This window comes from Phodopus roborovskii, unplaced genomic scaffold, assembly GCF_943737965.1.
Source record: "Phodopus roborovskii unplaced genomic scaffold, PHOROB, whole genome shotgun sequence".
In the NCBI taxonomy this organism is placed as follows: domain Eukaryota; kingdom Metazoa; phylum Chordata; class Mammalia; order Rodentia; family Cricetidae; genus Phodopus; species Phodopus roborovskii.
In genome coordinates, this window is record NW_026126469.1 from 30,055,679 (window position 1) to 30,077,220 (window position 21,542).

At 39.5% G+C, this 21,542-nt stretch overlaps 1 protein-coding gene across 1 annotated transcript in view; it reads right to left on the reverse strand.

Annotated features, from left to right (window-relative positions):
- Positions 1 to 4,901: 4,901 nt before the first annotated feature.
- Positions 4,902 to 21,542, reverse strand: part of Nectin3 (nectin cell adhesion molecule 3) — a 94,418-nt gene continuing 77,777 nt past the window's right edge. Inside the window, exons 8-9 of the mRNA XM_051191563.1 lie at positions 7,185 to 7,247; positions 4,902 to 6,399 (exon numbers count right to left, since the gene is read on the reverse strand). Coding sequence (XP_051047520.1) covers positions 6,223 to 6,399; positions 7,185 to 7,247 — 240 coding nt within the window. The 3' untranslated portion in view covers positions 4,902 to 6,222. The remainder of the gene's footprint in view (positions 6,400 to 7,184; positions 7,248 to 21,542) is intronic.

Below are 21,542 nucleotides of genomic sequence, written 5' to 3' on the forward strand. Positions count from 1 at the left end.
GACCGAGGAGCAACACAACTTTTACAGATGCATAAATGGAATAATCTGAGCATCTAGTAGCAATGTCAGCTACTTATATTTTACACAGGATTTGGAATTTCAACAATATAATGAAACCAAAGATGATGGACGCTTATCTGAGCACTGAAACACTCAGTTCAAGGGAATCTTTGCAGTTTTGTCTCTTGCGAGTACAGGGGTGTAACTGAGCAGTGGTGTGGGCTGGAGTAAACTAGTTCACACAGAACAAACACCTGCTGAATCTAGTTAAAACATAATGAATACTAGGCTACTCATAAGATTTCAGAGAGGAGTCTAGTTTGATCAATACACTAGGGTGGATTTAAATATCCTCCCTGTTCCTGCAAAGGGCATTGGAAACCAAAACAATGGTGTTTGTTCACTTGGAAAACTATGTCACTCTGGACTTCATAGATGTTCTGTGTGTCATTAAGAGAAATTAACCTCTGAGGAACACAAATAACCCATCTCTTCATGGCTGTCAGACACATTTGTGGTAGGACAGGGCTGTTTTAAGTCACTGTAGCAAATCCGATGTTCTGGATTCCCAGGGAGGATTTCCCTCAGGCTCTCCTCTAATCACCTTTCACAGCCAAATTCCATGTCATGGAGATAAACTCAATCCAGTGTAGGTCACAAAATCCACAATTGTGTAGTGCCTATGAGATCTGATCCTAGAAATATTCTGGCAAAATCCATAAGGGGGCAATTGTGTGGCCTTCCACTTTAAGAGTGGCAGAAGACTGAAGAACCTGAGAAAGCGCCCTTTGTTCATTGCTGATTGTTTGGGATAGTAATTAGACCTTGGTAATAACTTTAAGAACAAAAGCAGCTCTCTTCTTATCCAAGTGACCTGCCTCTTTTGTAGCATTTGCTTGTGGCAACTGTGACAAATCCTCTGTGGAATTGTAGCACAAGAGGGCAGAAGCCTGTCAGTTGGTGGTCAATTTACAGATAGTTTGCTTTTTTCCATAAATCTTCACAGCACTGACAGTCCATCCTAAAATACAGTTGTTACTATGGACAAATGTCAGCACAACTCTCCAGCAGGTTCTTGATTTCAGACAGTAGTCCTATTCCACTGTAGTGTGAGGGCATGAAACCCTGACACACCTTACCAAATTCTGTTACACTGAATTTAATTTTTAAAGTTATTTTGAAACACACCAATCAGTTTTATTATGGCTCTAGGGGTGGCTGGTTATTATCTGATGTACCCTAAACAGGAACACACATCTTCCAGAGGCTGGCAGCAGCTCTGGTTACTTCCAACGTTGTTACCACATGTTTTATTTGCAGTCCATCCCTAGAGACTTTGTTACTCTAGCAAATGGCCAACTTGGTGGGGTTAATAAGTGGATTGGTTCACATTTTGAAAGGACAGCCCTTCCATGAACAAGCCCAACAGACTGATTGCTGACTTGCTCTGTGTGTAGATGTCAAACAGAACATGGTCTGGCTGACCAAATTAGGAAGAATATTGCTGGGTTTATTTCTGATATCTCTTTCAGATAGACACGAGATGCAGCTGGGCTGCCTCAAAGGGCAGAGTAGGGGTATCCTCAGCTTTTTAGGAGATTGGGGAATTGTTAAAGAGTCTCCTGGTTTACTAACACACATGATGTAGTATGCGGGCTAAAGATGGATTCCATTCCATTACCTGGTAAACTTGGGCAGGAGGCATATAGTCCTTTATACATCTACCAAAGGCTACCAAAATAGCCTAATATCTGGCAAAGGCCAGATTAGAATATTCTTAAGTGGAAGAAATCCATGCAAACATCAGCTGTAAGACTACTGTAGTTGCATTCTATAGTTGACTGGGTGTGCAAACATTGGCTAGGTCCTTTTAGTCTTCAAATGACCCAAGAATGAAGGAAGGGCCTTGCCATTTGAGAACCAGAACAAGAAAAAACACAAAGCCTAGAGGCACAGGTGGTGACCCTGGCATCTTGATCTTTCACCTTTTTAGCCTTTTCTGGTTTCTTTCCAGTTGTCCTCAGTATAAATGTGCCCACCCTGGGAGCTGAATCTTTATTGAACAGAGACAAACAAGAAACATGTCAAATTAAGTTCAGGAGAGTATGTTAGAAGTTTGTACCCAGTAAAACCAAACTAACTGGTATAGGATGTTCCATCTGACTTGGTTGTTTGGACTTTGTTGCTTAACCTAACTATTATAGGTTATGCTAGTGGACATATGAGTAAAGTGAGCACATGTGCTTGGTTTCTCTTTTAATGTTTCTCATGGTTTTATTCCCTGTAGGCTCTTACGCTTCTGCTTTAAAAGAAAACTAAGGCAACGATATTCTCCAACAATCAAAGTGGGTTTAAAAAAAGTAAGAGCTGACCGACGATCTGCAAAGCCTACAACTGTATGGTGTGAGAGTCCACGCCTTTCTGTTGCCATGGGAGCTCCTGAAAGAGGACATAACAGAGGCATGGGTCCATCTAGTAAGATGATTCATGAAAAGCACTGGTTCTAGAATGCAATACCATACACTTGGAAAAGCTACTCATTAACAATATGTTGAAAAACAGAAGCAATCGTGAAATTCTAATAATATATTTTTTCAATCCTACCTAAAGTTTGGCAGATGAACCTTTTAAGTATATTTATTATTATTATTGCATTGCATGGGGTATGTGGGTGCAAGTGGTGGTAAGAGGACTATGTTGTAGGCCTTATCTATCCGTCTACTTCTATGGGAGCTCTAGGAATTAAGCTCAGGTCTCCAGGCTTGCATCACAAGTGCCTTTACCCAAGGATCCACTTCAATGGCCCAGATATAAAACAATTTATGGAATATTTATCATAGCAAACTAAAGGCCTGAAATTTCCACACCGCTGAATCCTTCTCCCTGGGACATTCCAGTACTCTACATATTGGCAAAGGCACCGGATATTGAAGTTCAAAACACAACAGTGGAGTGATAGGTACTTCTCAGTGTCTCATCCTAGTTTAATTCTTACCATATTTATGAGAGGTTGACAGGGAAGGTCTCTGCTTTACAGGTGGGGATAGGTGATACTCTACACAATTTATTTTTATATGCACGGGTAAAGCTGGGTATAGACCCATCCTGAAGATTCTTAAAACAGTAAGTGATCCTCTAATTCCAAGGCAGGCTGTGTTGTATAGTAAGAATGGCACCAGGAGGCAAGTGAATGCAAGAAAAGATGGCAATAACAGGTGAACTTTTTGAAATTCAGATTGCTACAAAAGACAACTTGGGGGTGAAGGACTTGGTTCTGTTTCTTTGAGGAAACAGGACATAGAAAATAATGATGAGAACCTGGTCACATACTGGGCATTTCTTCTTTAGTCCAGTGTGTGTGTGTGTGTGTGTGTGTGTGTGTGTATGTATGTGTATGTATGTAGTATGTATACATGTGCACCTGCTACACAGATACCTGGCTCAGGTAAGAGTTTCATATACTCTGAAGAGCATAGAGACATCTTCAAATTTAGAGCATACAAAATCCATCCATAAAGGGAACTGTCATAGAAGACAAAAGAAATCACTGCTGTTTACATTCTGATTTCATTAAGTCAGGCTGATCCTAGCCAGTACAATGCTTCAATGTAGTGAGATGGAAAGAATCTGGTGGTCTTTTCCCACAGCTACAATGCTGGCAGGTAAAACAGGCAATGGAGGTGGTGAGGGTGAGCGTCATCCCTGCCTCCTTGGAATGCAGAGTGGAAGCAGTACACAGAAAAATGCTACATGGAATAGTAATGGAGAGAGCATGAACAGCTGTGAAGATGTCCCTCGACGTTGCTTATTGACCTTTAGAGTCTAACTTCCAAATTTAAATGGCACCATCAAGTAGTCTAGGCTCCAAATTCTGAGATCAGCATTCTAATTTTGGATGGCATTTTTTTTTTTTTTTTTTTTTTTTTTTTTTGTTGAGGAGACTGGTTAATCAAACCCCTTCAAAGCTGTTATGTATTTGGCTAACTTTCTTTTCTTTTTTAATAGAGAGCAGACAGGAGACACTGGAATAAGCTATTATGAAGCTTAGGGGACTCATGTCTGGAGCTAACAACTATCAAATATAGCAGTTTGTCTTAGAAATTTCATAGCTGACAGAAAGGCACAGATGACAGTGAACTAGCTGGCTGCATGAGAATACCCACGCCCTAAAATAACTTTTTCATAACAATCCCAAGAATTTTGAAAGGCAGACAGTGCTTCCTCGTGGGATGGCGCTAAAGAGAGGACAAAAGGTTCCCAGACCTTTTTCTCTGGCACAAACGATGGCATCCCTTCCTCCCCTGGGCCCACCGGGTGCTTTGTGAAGTGGACTCTGTGACCTGTTTCCCAGCGGGACTCTAACTGCTCTCCTCGGATTTCGGATATTTAAAGCCTTCTAAAGGAGGGGTGCTCTGCAGTCTGCACCTAACATCGAGGGCTAATGAAATTCTTCACTGTTAAAGAAAACTCTTCTTGGTACCACACATTCCGACTACTGGAAACCAATCACAAGGAATCCTGCAACTCTAGTTACATTGATTAGCAATGGCATCCTGAATAATGAGGCTGGCCATCAGCTTTGCTATAAAGGCAGGGCTAAACCTGGAGTAGCACAGTGGTGGGGCAGAGAACAGTGGAACTCTAGGTGCTCTGGAGCCATAACCTCTAAAGACGCTAATCCAAAACTAAGACGTTAAGATGGAATTTGAGAATTCTTACTCCTAGAATTGCTAGTGGGGTGGGTTGTGTGGGCATATTATATAGCACAACTACCACTATGGCTTATCCCACAAAGCCTGGCCAACAACAAAAGAAGTAAAGGAGAACCAAGGCCAGTGAGGCATGAATAGTGTCTTTGGTATTTCACTATAAATCTGGTGTTCTCATTTCCTCTTGTGGTATAGACTGGATATGTATTCTATTTATTTTGATGTGCATACAGCTCCTTTAATATGTAACAAGTACACAGTGTTTTATTTTTAATGCCTATGGCATGCTCTGATCATCTAGGACACACAGAAAAGCGACATTATCATTAAGATGTGCCCATGATCCTTTTGCCTTTAAGTTTCCTTCTGTGACCCTTGTCAGACTTAGCGATAGACAGCTGGCAGAGGGAGATGAGAGGACTCCAGGCAGATACCAGCAGGCATAATAGCATTATCGTGTAACCATTTATCTTGGCAGAGAGGCTGCTCTATTATTCACTTTGTAGTATCTCTTTAGGCTTGTTGACCAGGTGACATGAGGAGGAGGAATACAGGACATGCAGATTTAGCAAACATGTCATTCTGAAGTAGATTTACAAAAAAAATAGTTTTCAGATTTTTTCCACCTGGCTTTTAGGAGTGGGAGTTATTTCATGGTGATTTGCAGCAGGCTTGCTTGTTTTTTGAGGTAGACAAGATATGGAAGAAAATTGAAGAATGCAGAAGAATAGCTACCTAAAACCTGTGTGGAGTGAGACTGGTTTGAAATCAACTTAATAAGTAAAAAGCTGAGCTTGTCATGTTCAGTAGAAGAAGGGAAAACCTAACGGGACTGCATCCCATTTCAGCAAGGATTCTAGGACTTACTAGCTGGGAAATAGGCTACAGCAACAAATACAAAGTAGAAGACTTTGTAGACACAGCTAGTCATGAGGGGACAGAAGGCCTTGTGGAGCCCTTGGAGTCTATTAGCCAGGAAGGACACACAGCACTATCGCTGGTTCACAAGCACCTGGAGGTGTGAAGGTTCTCATTGCCTTGGTTACTGTTGTCTGCAGAGAAGAGAGTCTGCCTCTTTCCTTGGCCTCTGTATACAGGTATTGTAATTGTACTGAGATTCTAGGGAAATCTAAATCCCAGTTTAATAATTAGTGTACTGGATTTGGAGCTCATTTTTCCACTTGTTTAAATTACAGACAAGCACTGCCTGAGACCCAAGCAGAGTGGTTGCCAGCAGCTCGGGCCTTTCCCTGAAGTCATCACAGGCAGATGCCGTGATTTCAATGAATATGCCATTATAGGCCAAGTATTAGTAGTTAAACACTAGAGTTAGAAATGCAAAGCTACAGGCAAGTTCATAAACACAGCTGGTGTTTAAGAAACCCTTAATGAAGTTAAGAGTCATTCATCAACAGTTCCAACACACTCAGACTGAAATTGCTTAGATGCCTCAGTTTCTCTCTCAAGTCTAAGAACAAACATTTGTTAGAACACCCATTACAACAGAGGAAAATCACACATAATGTTCTCGTGGGTTGATGTACAGTCTCTCGGGGTTGCTTGGGTGATGTTTGTGGGGGCTTCGGTCTTGGTAACACAGCTGCTTGTAAAGGGGGTACATCTGCTGAGTCCCATCCTCTTGTACTGTGTTCTCATCTTCATAGTCAAATCTTCTGCTATTTGGTTCAGTCTAAAAATCCAAACATTGTTTACATTAGCAAAGAAACTGTACATTCTTCTAGCGCATTGGCAAAAAACAAGCAAAAGCTGAATTCATTCCAGTCTATGTTCTTGATTCACTACCCCACAAGAAATGGCAAGGCAAGGTTCGACACCTCATCCTGTTCCAGTCATTTGGTGCCCACCATACCCAAATAAGAGGTGTGGTGACTTCTAACTACAAGCTCTAACAGGGATATGAGCAATTGTAGGTTTTGAAACTAGGAACTGGTACCCATCCAGGTCAGCTAAAGAACATGGTTGTGAACTCAAAAAGGTCCCCAGCATGGAAGGAATATATGAGATAGTCAAGAGAATTAAATCAAACCAAACAAAAATAAACATCAAGATTCAGCATTGGGGGATTGGGAAATGTACATAGCATTTGACCATATGCTAGATCAAAGGGAGACTTAAAAATGCTGCCTCAAACAGCCTCTCCTCTCGACCTTCCTTCTGACTTGACCCAGAGCCACAGCTGACACTTAATCTGGAATGCACTCCCTCTGATGCTCTCTGGTATTTCTGATATGGCTCCTTCTGCCTGGGCCTTTCAGTAATCTGTAGATGACTGAAATGCTTCTGAGATTACTTAGAAGTGTTCTTTAGATTACTTGCAAGAGTAAGCAAGTTCAAGGACTTTATCAAGTCATGCACATGCATGTAAACAGGGAACAATGAAGAAAATGAACTTTTATGGACATCAAATAAGACTTCCAAATGTACCTGGGTGGGTACAACATGAGCCTTACTTACAGAGGACTGAAGACCACCAGCTCCTTTCTCTTTGAACTGAGTCTGCAAAGGCAAGTGTTCAGTCTGGAAGACATTAAAAGATAACATTCTGTAAAGCACCAACATATCAACCAATACCAGGGAGACTCCTATGTTCAAGAAGCCAAACACGTCTTGCTAAATGTCTACCAATGAAGCAAAACAGCCTCCAGGAGAAAGGGGGAAAAAAAAAACCCAAAAAACAAAATCAAACAAAGAACAGCTCTCTCCCCTCCCATCTTCTCCTCTGGCTCCTGGTTTCTTGAGAGAAAAATACCCAGAACATCTGATGCACAGGAGCTGGGGCAAACTGCAACTATATGATTTGAGAGTTTTAGCATCACAGGTCTCCCTTTCCCCATTGGAACAGTCTGGTATTTTGAATGCAGTATTAGTGGGCTGAACTAGCATTGATAAAGACTTTATTGGTAAGAATCCCTGATTCCTACCTCTTGGGTTGTAAAGAGAGTCATCATTTCGAACATAACCTCAGCTGCAAAGGATCTTTCTTAGCCCCTTTGCCTGCTACATTCAAGTGTCACAGCATTTGTAAAGGCCTGACACATGCTCAGGTGGAGGCAGCCACCAGAGCATCTAATAACAGGACCACTTTCTCATCGGTCTCCTATGAGAGTGCCAGCAGGAGTCTTGTAAGCATACTCTTATCTAATCCTTAGAAGTAATTCTATAAAGCCAGTCTCCACTGGGAACTGAAGTTACTGGGATGAAGGAGATCTCCACACTTACGTTAAAGATACTAGAAAGCCAGTGACTAACTTCATGATCACAAGAGTTAAAATGTTACAGACCAAAGCCAAATAATTTTCCTCTACTTTCAGTCACTTTGGAAGCCATTCTGTTCTCACCCCTATCTGACTTAACATCCTGGTAACTATGAAAACGTTTAAAATGTATTCTTAGCAGACCAGTAACTTCCCATAACCCAAAGGCCAAGGACTGTTATCAAGCAGCATCTGAAACTGCATACATATGGCACCAACCCATGCATCTGGCAAATACTTTGACTTACAACTTTCTCCTGGAACCAATAAAATCTCATGTTACAGCTTCCACATTAGAACACAGTGTTTGGAAGAACTGGGATCTATATTCCCTCATGATCAGGCCACGATCAGTTATTTGACTCCAGACTAAACCATCTCTTATTCCCTTTGAAGTACAAACTGTGTTTTTCAATCAATACTATTTTACATGTGGCTAAATTTGAGGCTGAGTGGTTAAGGTGTCTCATCTCACAGATGGTGAGTAGACTGCTACTCAAGCATAAATTTGTCAGAGTCTACATTTTTGAAGCTTATATATGTCCCCTGCTTTGATCCACACCTGCAGATGTTATGCAAATACAATAGGAGGAAGATTAAATGTTCCCTGTCTACCAACAGGTCTTTGCTCCTGCTGTCCCTCTGGTCTGGAAGGTTTGCCCATTAAGCACTGGTAATATGGAAACTGCAGGTATTGAATTCCAAGTGCTCCATGTGAACAACCTACAGGTCTGTTAAGCTGACCTGCCTGGAGTTTTTAACCAGTAAGTGTTGTATTGTTAATGTCATATGAAAAGCACCCTAGCATCATGTTGCAGGTAGCATTAGGGGGATGCGGATTATCACAGATAATTTATAATATGGATAACCTTGACACAGGAGACCAAGAACCAATGAGAGTTTAGATTCCAATCAGATAATTAACTATTGACTTGTTATTACATAAGACAGGGATGAATGAAGACTATCTGATCTGTTTGAGATGCCATAAAAACAAGCCATAAACTAGGGAGCTCATGACTAACAGATACTTAGTTCTGGGGGTTGAGAAGTCCAAGATCAGTGCATCAGCAGATTTGGTGTCTGGTAGTTGAAATGCTCTCTCTGTATGGCCTGACTACAGTTCCTCTTCTCTCTCATGGAGCCTTTCTCTGTAATAGTAAATCCTTTCACGACTTTCTCCACTGTTCTCTGCACATCTTAGGCCTCACATCACTTGGAATTCAATACCTGCAGTTTCCATATTTGATTTCTTAATTTTATAACGAATGCATATCTTGTAAATGGCTTAAGGTAAATGAGGATGCTTATGAATGAGGAACCTTGGTGCTTGGCTTTAGTTGGCTCTTGAATATCAATCTCCTCTCCTAGTGCCTAAGTCTCACTACTATCCCATCCAGTAATGCCATGGCCTCCTACCCCGAAAGGAGGACAGGGTCAGGAGTGTGTGCCCTTCCAGATCCACATAAGTTGGCAGGAGCCCAGAGGTCATGTTTCTACAAAGGCAAGCCTCTTACTCATCCATGTCTAGGTACCTAGCATCACCACCTCCATGTTTCATTTTTTGCTAACCATCATGAGTTCTTTTCTTAATCATAATACACAGAAAACAAGACTTGAAAACTATTATCTTAAAGTAAAATTAGTATTTTATTTAGTTTCTTTCTTAGAGGATCCCTATACTTATTTTCTTTCCATTTCATACAAATAATTTTAAAAAATTGTTCTGTGTTACACATAACAAAGGGTAATTTGGTAAGATAGAGGTAAGATAACAGATCTACAGAGAAGGCAGGCATACAGTTTCTAAATCACTTCGGCCAATTAATCTTTTCTGTATAGGTATCTGGGTGTCTTTATAAAAGACATCTTACTTATAACTTTGTTCTTCTTCCTGTATCTGCTGTGCTATAATAAAACCAAAACCTATTTGTGTTGGTATTTAGAAAAAAAAAAGTTAGTAAAAGCCATCACAACCTACTGCGCCTTTTTACCAATATCAACAAACATCTGACAAAATCCTGCAATAGTCTGCCTGAACAGTCTTCTTAAACTGTCTAACCTGTTTAACTGTCTGATTCAATTTCTCTAATACTGTCAGAGAAGGAAACAGGAACTTAAGTGATGGACAGAACTGCCCCATCTTCCAGGAAGGTACAGACTCTAACAAAGCAAGGGCAAGCAGCAATGTTTGGAGGTTGCTCCTCTGACATAAAGTCCAATCATGGAAAAACGAGGAAAGAAAAGAGTAAGAAATGTTTATCACTCTCTGATGACCTTGGAGAAAAATATCCACCAATACACTCTTCCCTTGATCCTCCTGTTGGGGACCATCTGGAATGAAGAACCACTGTCCACCCTGAAGGAGAGGCACATTCGAGGAAAACAGTATGGCTACAAGGGTTTAAGGAGAGATGTGTTGCTCTAATTTATTCTACAGAATTCCAGGCAGTAACTTTAACGGGTCCAGAAAGTGCAGTATCACCCCAGCATGCTGGTAAACCTCTCCTATGTCATCAATGAAACATGAACAACTTCCAGGATGCCAAAGATAGGACATTGTAAGCAACGATAATCTGCATTATACTTGCCAGGGCTAAGAACAAGAAAAGCTAAACTCTATTTTGCTGCAATACAAATATGTCAAAGAACCATTTGCTTTATGATGAGTACAGAATCCTACAGTAGGAGATAGGAATCCCTGAACAATACGAACCTGACTAAGAAAGGACTCTATCCTACATTTGAAATGTTCATCAATACTGAACATACCAATTTAACTTTTAAATTAATGAACTGAGTTTCATGGGTCAGTTTTACCTTAATATAAAAATTGAGTTAACCCTCCTGTCCCCGCTGTATGCATGTTCTACCTCCAGGGTAACTTTCAGTTTTCATATGGCTCATTTGTTAAAAATGGTGAATTTCGTACATACTCTTATTTTCAGAAGTCTCAAATATATACTTGAATTAATTCTTGGCAGTGCATTTTTATTTGGTTGCTAATAAGAATCTAATGGCATGGATGTACATTCTTCATCACATACTGCATTATTTCATAGTCACCCCAAACCCTCTGTGTTCTGCCATTCCAACAGATGTGAGCCACTCTGTGGGTGTTGGGCATCAAACCCATGTCCTAAGGAAGGACAGCCAGCACTCTTACTGAGCTACCTCTCCAGCCCACAAATTGTCTTTTTAAAAACACACTCCCATGTTTTCAAACTTTTTCCTATCACATTCTCTAGGCGCTAGCCACTGTCACCTACCTTTTTTGGGATTTTCTGAGAAAATCCAGAACTGCCTCTGCTACCATCCCACTGGCTAAGATCATACTAGTCTTCTGACTGAGGATTGGACACCTAGATCAATTCTTTCTATTCTATGCCTGTGCCATCATTTGTTACCTTGATGCTAAAACTAGGACATCTTATATCCATATCTTACTTAGGGGTCTTTCTCTCCATTTCAGAAGAAATCCCCACACCTGTGAGAACTTCTGCCCCCAGTTTCAGATCTAGGTTCTGAAGCATGCTTACTTCTCTTGGCATCCATTTCCTGCAGCTTTTCTCTGCCATGACAACTACCTGACAGTAACAGCTTGAAAGAGAGATTTATTTTGGCTTATAGTCCAGCCCATGGTTGGCTGGATCTGTTAGTTTGGACTTGCACAAGGCAGATCATTATGCTTCTATGAGTGTGTGTCATGGCAGGATAATCACACCATGACAGCCAAGATGGGGAAAAAAGAGGGAGGAAGGGTGTGTGTGTGTGTGTGTCAAAATATGCTCTCTCAGAACTTCAGCCCACGGACACATTTTCTACAATAAAACCCATCCTCTACATCTCAATTCTGTTTTTATAACATATCAATAATGCCATCAAGTTATGATCCTACCAGTGAACTAACTAATTAATCAATTGGCCTAACAATCTAATGATCCCTTAATTAGTGGGTCTACCATCTGGTGACTGAGGTTTGAACAAAGGAGCCTTTGTTAGGGATACTTCACCTCCAAATCATCCTATTACCAACTCTTCACTTAGAATACAATCTAAGTTTCTCCCACCTTAAAGGAGAAAGGCAAGTTCAGTGTCCTTAAAAATTTCAAAGACATAGCATCTCAAAAACCTCAGCTGAACAGGGTACCATGGACTTGACCCTTCCTCCTGAAAGACCATCCAGTTCCCAAGGCTACAAGTAAAGATAGGCAGCTTCAACCTTATTGTGTAGCTCTTCTGTCTTCCACAGCTGCTGTTCTAGTCCCACCATTTGCTAAATTTTTTACAGTCGGTAATAACACACCAGACATAACTAGATATTTTAATGCACACTCATAATCTTTTATGAAAGAGTATAGATTATATGAAGAAATTGTGAGTAGTAAACACATGACTTATTATATTGATTCTGCATGAAATCTTGTCTCACAAAAATATACTACAAATCGCTATCTACTGCACTCCATGACTTCCAGAAAGACATACTTTACATTACTCTCTCCTTTTCAGTCTTGGAAATTTTTGTTACCATCCAAGTTCACTGTTGATGACTTGGTTCACAGAAACCAAGTCTCCTTTCTCTTTTCTGATCCATTCCAGCTTAATGTATAGTATAAACTTACATTTCAATGGACTTGCAAAAAATGCACAACTCTGGGAGTACAGAAAACCTAGCCATTTTTTTTTCTAGAGCAAGATGCTTGTTCCAGAACTCTTCTGGCTTGGTCTCCACATGTTGCCGTATGTCTTCTAGCATCCTGTGTCAATACAATAGAACTTCAATTCTATTGATACAGCTAGTCCTAATATTTTTTCTATAGACTACTAAGTGAGTCTCCAGTTATGATGGTTCATGGTATTAAATCAATGGAACAAGAGTTTCAAACACTAGACTATTATCCTCCCTCCCTTCCTTTCTCCCCCCCCCCATGGTGACCCTTTGATAGCCCTGATTTTCTGGTGGCTTCGGAGAGGATAACTGATTTTGATTACAGGGTTTTGCTGACCTCACAGGACAGAGTTCCACTTACAGCTGAAGTCTAGAATCTGGAGAAGGGAACTGAAAATACGACCCAGTTAGAAAAGGCTCAGATGTCAGCACAGGGGGAGTTCATTTTGCCAATCCATTTAGCATACATGGAACAGACAACGAATGAATACTAGAGAAGATATTAGTAGGGAACTATAACCACTGTCAGAGCCCTATTAAAGTTGAGAGATGCTAAATTTCCAACCAGCCAAAGTAGAAAAGTCCCCATCTCAACATGATACTGAATTACTTCATTTTGGGTACTAACTCAGGAATGGAGATTTGTCCTGTGAGTGTAATTGAGGGCATGCGTCTAATGATGGACTTCTCACTGGCAGAGTCACATGAGAAGAGACAGAGTTCACACGGGCATGTCTGGTTTCCCTTTTCTTATGAAGCAACCTGTAAAGGATTTAGTTATGGGGATCATTTTTTGTGGACTTATCTATCCCTAATCACTTCTCAAATGCTACCTGTTAACATGACAGCTGTACTAAGTTTCCATGGGTAGGGCAAATACCCACTACACTGAAACTGAACATAAGCTTTTAGAAGAAGAAGTTGATTTTTAAGTGAAGAGTGCCAGAAAATAATTCAATTCTTACTAAGGATTAACACTAAAATTAAGTAAACTGATGTGATATTTACAATGCCCAGTGCCTAGTTAATATCTAATGACCACAAAAAAAAAAAAAAAAAAAAAAAGGTAGAAAAAGTTAAACAGCAGGAATTAACCTGGAAATGACAGGTGCAGTACAATTTTCTGACAAGTACTTCAATATGTCCATCATAAGCCAGACATGGTGGCACACACCTAAGAGTCCAGCACCTGAGATGTCAAAGCAAGAAGAATATTAGTTCCACGTTTGCCAAACTATACACTGAAACTAATCTCAAAAATATGGCTATTACAAATACGCTTAAGGCTACAAAGAAAATGTGATTATTAATAATGATGAGAAAGAATCAAAGAGAGCTTCACAGGCTAAAGAAGTTACCACCTAAAATGGTAAACCTCTCCAGATGTCCTCAAAGTAGATTAGACGTGGTTCAAGAAAAGTGAGGGTATACAGCATGCACTAACTACCAATGCAAATGAGTGGAATGACGAAACTAGCAAAATTCTTGAGCTTTGGTGGAAAATACAAATTTCTATTTCTGAAAGGTCAATGCATTCTAAAAAGAATTAAAATATGTAATACCACTCAAAAGCATTTCAAAATAAAACTGCTAAAACTCAATATTAAAGATATAATCAAAGCTATAGCTAGAAGAAAAAATAATGGGATGCAAGATATGCAAAAAAGGCAAGAACTATTTGTCATTTTTAAAAATCAGCAATAATGAAAAACATAGGGGACCTGAGACAACATAAATATCATTTTAATTCATGTGATGAAAAAAAAATAAGCTGAGTATCAATTACAAGCTCCAGAGAAATGTTAAACAAAGTCAGTGAAATAAAGGCTTTTCCAGACATTTTGTGCCCAAACATCTGTATCATAGAGTGAGTCTCCAGGATGAAGAAAACTGACTCCAATCACAACTAAAGAGCACACACTATGTTTAAGAAAAATAAAGTAAATATGGATTATTAAGTTTATAACACATGAAAAACAAACTAAATTATTCTAATTATTCTATTATTGTAAGAATAAGGGAATAAGAGGCAGGGTTAAATGATAAGCAGAATATGGAAGAAGTACTTTTTTCTTTTCTTTACTTTTTGTGTTAACTTCACACAAACTTGTGTTATCTAAAATGACAGAACCATAATTGAGAAAATGTCTCCATAAGATTGGCATGTAGGCAAGTCTGTGGCATAGTCTCTTAATGATTGATGTCAGAGGGCCCGGTCTACTGCAGGCAGAGTCCATGGTGGCCCTGGATGCTTTAAGAGTGCAGGTTGAGCAAGCCACGTGGACCAAAAAAGTGAGCAGTAATCATGGCGTCTGCTTTAGTTTCTGTGTCCATGTTCCTGCCTTGAGTTCCTGCCCCACCTTCTCTCAGTGATGGAGCATGACCTGAGAACTGGAAGCAGATACACCCTTTTCTCCCCAAGTTGCTTTTAGTCACTGTGTTCATCAAAGCAACAGAAACCCCAACTGGGACAGTAAGTTAAAAACAAGCTTACTGAAATCACAAAAATAGCAAAAATTCAAGTAGAACTAATAATTCAACAGGGAAGCTAATACCAAATGACTCATCTAGTTTGGGGGCAGGCAGGGAAAGGATGAGGGATAAAGAATCAACAGAACAAATTGAAAAGAATAATGGCGTAGTTAAACCTAACTGTAGGAGTAAGAATAGAGTACACATAGCAATAAAAGGGAAGAATTTATAGAGGATACTCATCCAACTGCACACGACTGATATAAAATTTGAGATACAAATAGATTAAAAGCAAAAGGCAGCACTGTGTGTGGGCTCCTACCTGCAATCCTAGCACTTGAGAGGCTGAGGTAGGATTGCTGCAAATTCAAGGTCGGCCTGGGATACAAAGAAAGACCTTACTTCAACCCGCTTTCTTCTCCCTCTCACATAATCAAAGGGAGGAAAAACCATACTGCGAAAATACAAGCCATTAGAAAAGCATTAGAAACATTTAAAACTTGGAGTGGCTTTACTAATATCAGGCCAAGTGCTTTCAGGACAAGGAAACTCACTAGAAATAAAGGAGAACTTTCACAGAAGCTGGAAAGACTAGTGTTTCAGGGAGACACTGCTCCTTTCAAAAGCCATAGTTTATTTATGAGAAGCTGAGTGTCTGTGTTACAAGTCATTGGTCAGAGAGAATCAGAGCCACCTAAACCAATGTGGGCTATTGGCACTGCTGTTGGCTGTACATTTGAATTTGATGGTGAGATGCCATTACTGAAGACACTACATACTTTCATCACAGGACACGGAAAAATCAAGCTGGAACTAAGCTGGAAGATTACTTTCTACTGGTTTGCTTTCATGGCGCTGGGAAGCTCAATGCACAGGAGGGAGCGTATGCCTGGTATTGCAAACCTGGCTAAGAAACCGTGGTTTGGGAGGTCATAGGCAAAGGGACAGCCTTCTACTGTCTTGCTAAACAGACATAGTATCAAACTGCCTTCTAAATACTTTCTATTCATGGACTGGTACAGCTCCCAGCCTTCATCAGAGAAGCTGCTTTTAATGGTGGACAGTCGTTAATACAGACACTCACAGCTAGTCAAAGTACAGAGAACTAGTGACTGTGCAGTGCTCAGCACCAAAGAGGACATTTGTGTCACCCTTTCCCCCATTCCCAAGGCTCAGAGAACATTATGGAGAGGGGTACAGAAAGAATCTACGAGCCAGGGTTGGGGAAGATTGCTGCAAGCAGTGTCTTCATGGCTTAAAATGCATGAACTTGACTCTGACTTTGGTTACCAGCCCCAAGACTGGACCCCTCCACACTTCACATGGAAATGGGGAAGGAAGACTTATGAGGCCTCACTTCCAGCAGAGGTGGGTTCTCCTCTAGGTCTATGACCTCCCCAGGCATAGGTTCTTAGCCAGAATGGAACTGAGTGTTACACAGAGAAACCCTGCCTTAAACCCTGCCACCCAAGAAAACCAAAACAGAACAAGAACATAGTTCTAAATAATTCATTGAGTGAAGAAGAAGAAAAAAAAAACAATAAGGAATACTATAAAACACTGCACCCCCCCCCCACTGTGTGTGTGTGTGTGTGTGTGTGTGTGTGTGTGTGTGTGTTTACATGTTTATTTGTTGAGGTGCATATTTGGAGGCCAGAAGGCAACCTTGACTCTCATTCTCCGAGACACTGTCCACATTCTTTTTGACAAAGTTTTAACTGGCCTGAAGTTCATCGATTAGGCCAGGGTGGCTGACCAGGGAGCCTCAGGGATCCAACTGTCTCCCTGTCCCAAGGACTGGGATTACAAGTACATACCAACATATAAAACTTTTTTTTTTTTTTTTTTTTTTTTAAGGGATCCGGGAATCAAACCTAGGTCTTTGCACTTGTAAAATTACCAACTGAGCCATTTCTCAGCCTCATTCTCTGAATTTAATAAAATTATCAAACTGTGGGATTTCACCCAAAGAATTGCTTTAAGTGTTAATACTAAAACATTTCTACTTTAAATGCTTATTCTAGAAAGTTTGTATTAGGAAAAGAGAAACATCTTAATCATCTTCAGTGTTTCTTTAAGGAACAACAAGATCAAATTAAACCTAAGGGAAGAAGAAAGAAAATTAGTAAGAATGAACAATTGGAGAATTTGTAAAACCATAAACTGCATCTTTGAAAAAATTAGAAACTCACACCCCCAAAAAAACCCAGCAAACAAAGAAATTTGGAAATAAAAATGAAAACAACTGGCATTACTGCACTCATTCCACGTGTATTAACATACTAAAATTATTATAAACCAGCAATTCTCAATCTGTGAGTGGTGAACCCAAAAGGGGTTGCATGTCAGTTATCCTGTATATCATACATTTATATTATAGTTCATAACAGTAGAAAAATTAGTTATGAAGTAAGAATGAAATAATTTTACAGTGTGTGTGTTTGTGTCACTACAACATGAGGAACTGTATTAAAAGGTCACAGCATTAGGAAGACTGAAAACCAGTTATAAACAATTTCATGCTAATATTATAACAACCTATATGAAATAGACAAATATCTTCAAGGTACAAAAGAAACCATTTGCATAAGAAACCTCTAGCTAGATGATTCAATACTAAGTTCTTTCAAACATTCAAAGACAGGCTAATAACAGTCTGAACTCCTTCAGCAAATGGGAGAAAGAAGACAAATTGAATCCTCTTGTGAGATTGGCATCTAGTGGGTTCCAAAGACATCATAAGAAAATCAACTAATGGACTTTATTCACAGTTTATTCCCAAATATTAAACTCCCAGACTTTAAACCAAAGCAGTCCTCAAAATTGAGTTTAAAAGTTTGTGTATATATACACACTATCCAGAAATAAGATATATATTAAAAAAACATCATGTTGATCAAGAGTATTGAGTATAAAAGGGCACACTGACTCCTTCTCACGTGTGGGTCTTGACAAAAGGTATTCCTAATGTCCTTCAAGAGAAATCATACCAGCATTTGCAGAGATAGAAGGTGCATGTGTGAAAGGTGGTGGCGATGATGAACATTATGTGAGAAATGTTTCAGGTCACTAAAATGGTCTTGGCTGGGGAAGGGCTTAGAGAATGTAGGCAATGTTTATCAAAGTTTACCCTGAAAATGCAGCATTGTTATAGAAGTTGTACTTCAATGAAGTTGACTTTTGAAAAGCTGTATTTCTCTTTTTATCATAGCTAACCCATTTAGGAGGAACTCAAGCGAAGAGATGAAGTAGACTGGGAAGTTATTCACATAGTCTGGCTTCTGCCACAACAAAGTGAATTCTCAGTTATAACCTTGTCTCTGATACAGAAACTTTTCTGTTAATGTATCTGAATGTGCATTTGTATTTTAATGACTGAGTTGCTAATCTTTGCAGATGGTTTCTCTATGCTAATAGAGAAATACAGAAACACTAGCTACTATACATAATTCATAATGTACAGACTCTTGAAGACACATGATATTCTCCTGCCTAAGTTCCTCTCTGAAAGAAAACAAAACCCAGCTGGGTGTAGTGGAGTGCATCTGTAATCTCAGCTCCTTGGGAAACTGAGGCAGGAGAATGGCTTGAACAGAGAAGCTGATCATACTGCATGGGGTTCTGATTAAGCAGAGTCCACATTAATCAGGTACTTCTTCAACAAGATAAGTAATTGTTATGTTCTCATGACAATTATCCAAATGGGAACTCAGAGTGTCTCTTTATATTCCAACAGACAGACAGACCCTCAGCATCTTAGGGACTGGACGGCATCAGTCACCATTGTTCACGGATGATCATAAGAGGCCTACAACAGATGATAAATTGTACTTTTGCTAAGACAAATTGGAATCAAGACCAGAGTGATATTCCTTTTATTTATTTTTAGTTTTTTGAGACAGGGTTGCTCTGTGTAGCCAGGCTGTCCTAGAACTCACAAAGATCCAGTGCTGAGATTAAAGGTGTGCACCACTACTGCCTGGCCTGATATTTTTGATGGGATTAATCATTTAATTAACCTCCAAGCTCAGGGACAACTCAATATCCAACCTTAGTTCTTATTTTCAACTTTCCATGTCATCTTTATAAACACAGAGGTATCTGAAGTTGTATGGCTTCTGAAAAGTTTATGGAATATTTGGTCAATGCTTGGAGAGGTATTGTGTTGCTAAGTTTAGACTTACTTTATTAAAATTACTTATTGGTTCTTTGATATCTGCAGTCAATCATGACCACTGCAAACATCCCACATTATATACATTAACTATGTAAAGTCTATGTGAACTGGACTCTCAAATAGTTGATATTTTTTTGCATATAGCCCTTCTTTCCAAACATCTTCTAGTTAAGGTTTACCCCTATGTACTTTTTGAGAGTTCTCATCAGAACTCTCCTTAGTTTTGTAAGAGCCTGGCAGAAGTTCTCTGAAGCCTCATGTGGCTCTGATATGGAGCAGGGGCTCAATAAATCCTTGTGGACCTGCTTCTGATACACAGGACATGTTCTGTGTCACATCCTAGTAAGGGATCCACAGATGACTGAGATACTAGAAGACAGCTAGTAGTAGAAATCTTAAGTTCTAAGTTACTTTCTGCAAAGATCAGGGGAGATAAAATGGAAGAAACTCCATAAAAACAAGTTCTCAATACTTGGTATTCCAGAGAGTAATTATTAAAGTATTATTAAAGTAAAAACCAGAAGAAACCCTTGGTTTAAAAAAACAAAAAAAAAAAAACAAAAAAAAAAACATCACCAGCCTTGGGTGTGTGGGTGTGGTAATTGTATGCATGCCATGTAATTTATAAGGAATTAAAAGGATACTTCCTTTACTCTGGCCCTCTCCAATGCCAATGCAATTTATGACTACAGATTTCAAACGAAAGCTCCATAAAAATTTAGTGTTATTTTCCTGAAAACATAGGTATGCCAACAAATATTATCAGACAGGCCCTGGCAAGCAAAATCTAGATGTACATACTCTTACATCGTAGCCAATATCATCATTGTTTCCAAGTTACAGATGAAGAAATTGAGGCTTAGAATGACCAAACATTGCCCACATTTGTAGAGTTAAGGTTTAAATTCATTTTGGTCTAATATCAAAATCTGAGTCTTCAACCATCACATGATACTGCCTGTCTCAAGAATACCTAGTCCTAGTTCTCCTAATTTGACTGAAAAAGACAAGACCATGAAAAGGCAAATGGCAGACAATTCAAGCCAAGATACAAAATGCTCAGTCCTCCTTGCCAGTTTCCTACTTCTGGTTCATCTGTATCTAATTAGATAGAAGCTGATGGCACGCCTAAGTGGGCTACGGGTTTTGGAAGGGAGAAACAGATAGGGCTTTTCATGAACAATCATGAGAACCATCCCAGGCGTAAACACAGAGTAATAATCTGCTAATATATAGGTTACAGGCTAATGTTTTACAACAACTGGATCCGCGGCATTTTCTCTCTTGGATTATTTGCTTATACTTTGAAGAGATATAGTTACTATCTTAAAGTTCAATATCCAATTCCTCAACCCAGAATATTACAGATTTTAATGAAATGAAGAAATGACCTCATGGTAATATCTTCAAATATATGAGGCTTATTTTCGATAAGAGTAGGTACATTATCACCCATGGTGGCATGGGACTTTCTGAAGCTGTCACAGGATTCTAGGAGCATTGCTAGAGCACATGTCTCATCCAGAAGGAAGGCTGTGCTCCCACTGCCCAAAGTTTAGTAAGTGAATGACTTCTACTGAGTAGACAGACACACTGGATTTTAATTTTTAAAGTGAAATTTGATAAGACATATTTTAATGAAACTTCTTATCTTGGGTTAAAGTCTCAGTCCTTACATTAAAATATACAAGATAGCAAAAGTTTATTTAAGTTGTAATATATATGCAAAGCAAGTATGTGATTAAGGTGAACAGATGAGAAAGAGATAGAAAATTACTTACAAGTGAACTAGTCACTCATACACAATTCTAAGATGCCTCTCCATTCACGAATCCTAACCATTTGTAGGGAATAAATCAAGAAGAGGTTATGCAAACCTAGAAACCTGTTCTCATAGCATACCACCCATTTACATCAGAATGCTATAAGATCTATGCTCGAAGTTGCTTTGTTCTTTATCCTCATGTGCCAACCATAATATTTTAAAACTGATTTTTATTTAAATTAAAACAATCTTATTTTATATACCAATCCCAGTTCTCTTTCATCCTCCCATGCTCCCCACCAACCCTCCATCCCATCTACTCCTCAGGGAGGGTGAGGACTCCAATGGAGGATCATTGAAGAGTCTGTCACATTATCTGGGGCAGGATCTAGTCCCCTCTCCTCCATGTGTCTAGGCTGAGAAAGTATCCCTCCACAGGGAATGGGCTCTCAAAGCCCATTCTTGCACTAGG